This window comes from Cucurbita moschata, unplaced genomic scaffold, assembly GCF_002738365.1.
Source record: "Cucurbita moschata cultivar Rifu unplaced genomic scaffold, Cmos_1.0 Cmo_Scf00045, whole genome shotgun sequence".
Classification (NCBI taxonomy): Eukaryota; Viridiplantae; Streptophyta; class Magnoliopsida; order Cucurbitales; family Cucurbitaceae; genus Cucurbita; species Cucurbita moschata.
Genome location: NW_019268561.1, coordinates 1,304,383 through 1,308,692, shown reverse-complemented (window position 1 = coordinate 1,308,692; position 4,310 = coordinate 1,304,383). Strand labels below are relative to the sequence as shown.

The 4,310-nt window shown below is 35.2% G+C and overlaps 1 protein-coding gene across 3 annotated transcripts in view; it reads left to right on the top strand.

Annotated features, from left to right (window-relative positions):
* The first annotated feature begins 3,875 nt into the window (after window positions 1-3,875).
* The window catches only part of LOC111434477, a 3,256-nt gene continuing 2,821 nt past the window's right edge, over window positions 3,876-4,310 (top strand). For all 3 annotated transcript variants that reach the window (XR_002708954.1, XM_023071888.1, XM_023071887.1), the window contains exon 1: window positions 3,876-4,069. Coding sequence is in view for 2 of the 3 variants with exons in the window: in XM_023071888.1 (XP_022927656.1) it covers window positions 3,918-4,069 (152 nt within the window). In the remaining variant the exon portion in view is untranslated. The remainder of the gene's footprint in view (window positions 4,070-4,310) is intronic.

The window sequence follows — 4,310 nt, the reverse complement described above, 5'->3', positions numbered from 1 at the left end:
ATTTCTCCGCCAACTTCGCTCACCTACGCCTCAAAGTCAAATCACCTAACCTTTTTCCATTCTTTTTCTTATATAAACAAACAATATCAACCCATTCTCTCTCAATTATACCAAACAATCTCACCCTTTTCTCTCAACTAAAATGAACTCCAAATCTCTCCCTTTAGCTCTCAATGCCATCTTCATCTTCATCCTCTTCCTCTTACTCTCCTCCGTTCAACTCCACGCCTCGAGACCTCTCGAACATTATCCTTCTTCGTCGATTTCTCCACCAACGAAACTTCTTCATGTATACAAAGCTTATTCAGGTCCGAGTCACCGCGGCGCTGGCCACTGACCTACCGAAAAGATTGTCTTGTTTCCCTATCTGACAATGGAGGATTTTTGTTATATTCTGTCTCTGAATATGTGTCACAATGTTTTAGCATGAGCGGCTTAACATGTGTAAATGTTTTCGAACATGTTATAGTTCTTCATGTTCATTTTGTACTTTTGTTTGTTCGATAGAAATTTAAAAGATGTCTTATATATGTAGTCTATGTTTTTTTTTTAATATTTTATTTATTTATTATATTTGTGAAAGTTTGTGGAAACTGATATTTGATTGAATATTATATTCAAAAAGGCCATTTTATTCCAAAATAACTGCAAATTTCAAACCATGTGTTTTCAACTTCATACCAATTTACTTTTCAACCTTTTTAATATCATATTTATTTAGAAAATTACCAATTTGGTTCATTTGGGATTGATTTAATTTTGCTATGATTTTAATTTTTTTAAATAATTTAATATCCTTAAACAAATCTTTATTTTAATTAGGAGTTGTATTATTTCAAAATCTAATATTTAATAATAAAAAAATAATAAATTGATTAAAGTAAAAGATGTATATGGAACTCGATGACCCAAACCAACCCAACCCAATCCGAATTATAAGGGTTGGGTCGGATTAGATAATATTTCGGATTGACTTAGGTTAATTTTTTGAAATCGAATAAGTTCAGTTCAAGTTTCGGATTCATGGGACAAATTTTCGAGTTGACCAACAAAGTCTTATTAAAAAAAATATTGAGAGTACTTACGTGATAACCCGCGCTCCTTGGCCTCGCACGTGCCAGGTGCATGTTTTGCTCTTAGTTAGGGCTTATCTCGGCTTAGTGTTGGCTCGGCTCGGCAGATTAAACGGCTCGATATATATATATTTTATAACAATTCCTAAGTTTTCGATCCTCCTAAAGCTATTTTTTACGTTATTAAGGACAATTGAGGTTAGTAAAACTACTGTTTACTCAATTATAAATAGTTTTAGGATTTATATTGGGAGTAATCACTATGTTGGACTAGACTAAGTTATTAATATGTCTAAGCATGTGATATGGATTAGTATAGGTGAAGCTAAAGTTGAAGCATAGTTCCAAAGCAGCTACAGAGTAGTTAGGAACTTCGGCCAAGACCAACCAAGTAAGTGACCTTATTGTTGGAGTTGAAAATTTGAATGATGTAAGATGGTGCATGACACGCACGCCCTGTATATGCCATAATATTTATACTATGATTACGTGTTCTATGTAATGACATATAGTGCTATGTTATGTATGCATGTGATATCCATTATGTCATGTTGTGAATGAAATGAAATAATATGTATGTCATGTTATGTGTGGCCATGTAAAGCTATGTGATAGATTATGTGATGACTTAGCATGTATACATGCATATATGTACTATGTCATGGATGAAAGGAAAAAAGGAAATGATGTTAATGATATAGGGAACCTCATGCATTTATGTATGTCACGTGCATCGGGAGACATTCCCATTATGTTATGTTAGTACGGATGCATACGTTCGATAATTATGTTCGTAATGATATCATGCAGGTCTTTCTTTTTATGTGGTATCCAATGACTGTTAACTCATTGTGCCCGACCAAGCCAAACCTAGGGTACGTATACGAGCCCGCTTGGTGGGTCCATGTGTGCGTGCGTGGGCACTGTGTGGGGGAAGTACCACACATCCAATTCTGCCTAAAAATGGAAAGAGTCCAAGGCCATGTTACAGTTTTAAAAAGGATAGATCTCATCATTACATGTGAGTGATTGCATTACTAGCCCGGGATGACTTACTAAATATTTCTTAAAATACTCAAGCCACGCTTCAAGTAAAAATAAAGCACAAGTGCACGAATGACAGTAAATTCTAGAATGGTCATGGGAGTCAAGATAGGACAATAGTATGCATTGATTTTCATTAATAGTGCTAAGAATGAGAAATAGAATTGGAAGATGTATATTATCATTGATATTGATATCGTTTAAATAGGATACTAAGGAAAATATAAAATAATTAAATACTGAGAATAAAATAAAATATACTGATATAATATCGAAGATATATTCCATAACTAAATATATTCTTCGATATCTCAACAAATAGGTAGCTGTTCATTTTCATATTCAAATAATATGTTATTCCGATTTGCTTGTTTTAAATTAAACATGTAAATACACGGTCTCGTTTAAAAATGTTTTATTTTAAATTTTTGCATATGTTATTAAAGGCATGTACGTGGGACGTCTCTACTTTAAACAAGAAGCATAAGAGAATTGTTGCATGTGAGGCTCGATATATGACGAGACCGAAAAACCAAATGTGAACGCTTACATTTTAGAGCTCAACTCTATACCTACTAACTCATAATCATATAGGTACAAAAGTGAACGCTTGCCGATTGGAACGTATTTATTATTAGAGAGTAGAGGTCAACTAGCAACCTTCAAACACTCCCCCACATAGTACAATTATCATAAGGGGATGAATTCACATCATTGCTAGGACTACAAATACTGTACATACCCTGGTCAATCCAGTCGAGTTCACGATTTAGGATTAGTTGGTGAACTTTTAATTGTCCCGGCACAGCAACATGTTTATATCACACATGATTCACATTAACCATGGATGTAACATGCTTATACTTTTTTCAATTTCACGTGATAACCACAAAAATCGAACATACAAGCTATTTCTACAACTGTCATGCTTTCGAGAGTAAAACTAATTTCAATGGATCAGACTAGTTGTCAAACGAAACTAGCTCAGACCAGACTTCATCAACCTCAAGTTCAATCACAGGTCTTCGTCTTTGCTTTTTTCCTCATTTTTAACTTTAGATTTTGGCCTTCACAGTTCTCACTATCTTTCATAAAGTTATTGATCTTCTCGAGCCAAAACTATTGAGCTCTATTGAACCAAGAGTCACCAGAAATAATCCAAAAAAATGAATCAACAGAAATAATCCAAAAAAATGTAAGACCGTGCCAACAATTTGCTTGTTGTTGATCTCCTTCCAATATCTAGACCCTCTTTAGTATTATTGGTGAGCTGACATGATATAGATCAACTAAAATGACGTATATGATGAATGAATTATTCAACTTCGTCCAAAAGAACAAACTGAGGTTGAAGTAGGTGAATTTGTAAGTCGGCACGATTCTTCGATAATAGAGATAAAAGTAACAGCTTAGTCTCGATGTCGGCTCAAAAAAGATTTGTCCATCTCCACCCGTATCTCCACTTCTCTAACGTTGTATATATGCATGCACGGACTTCTCCAACATTATGGGACAAATATTTATGTTTTTAGAAGACATCATAAATATAATAAAACCCATAATCTAAGCATAGTTTAACTAGTTATATATTAATGTTTCTCGACACAATAATATTATAAGTTAGGGATGATTTGATTTTCCATTAAAAAAGTCCAAACTATCTATAATCGAACGGGCCAAAACTGAGGGCACAGGATAGCTATCGTACACCGCATAGCATCATATCTCGAAAGGAATTGCAGAGAAACTAAAACCCTCGCAAAGCCCCAACACAGCCGCAGCGTAGAATCTGAGAAGACAATGGCTTGGCGCTCAGGATCTCTTTCTCGGACGCTAATGTCGACTGTGCGCTCTTCTTCTTCCAGGTTAACTCCATCGGCTCCTCAACTCCGGCCGCCGCCGGTCACTGCTCCTCGGCGTCTCCCGGCCCGCCATTTCTCTGCTCCTTCCAGGTTTCCTCCGCTAAAACCGCTAACGTTTCTTTATTGTGTTGCGAAATTGTAGATGCTGGCCATGAGCGTCTTCACCTAGTGCCTGGTTGTTCCCTTAGCGTTTTCGTGGTTGATTGATACTTAGCTGGTGGCTAGGACTATGCTTGACAAATTTCTGTAGATTTGGCATCTCGAGTTTTTTTTTTTTTTTTTTTTTTTTTTTTTTTTTTTTTTTTTTTTTTTTTTTTTTTTTTTTTTTTTT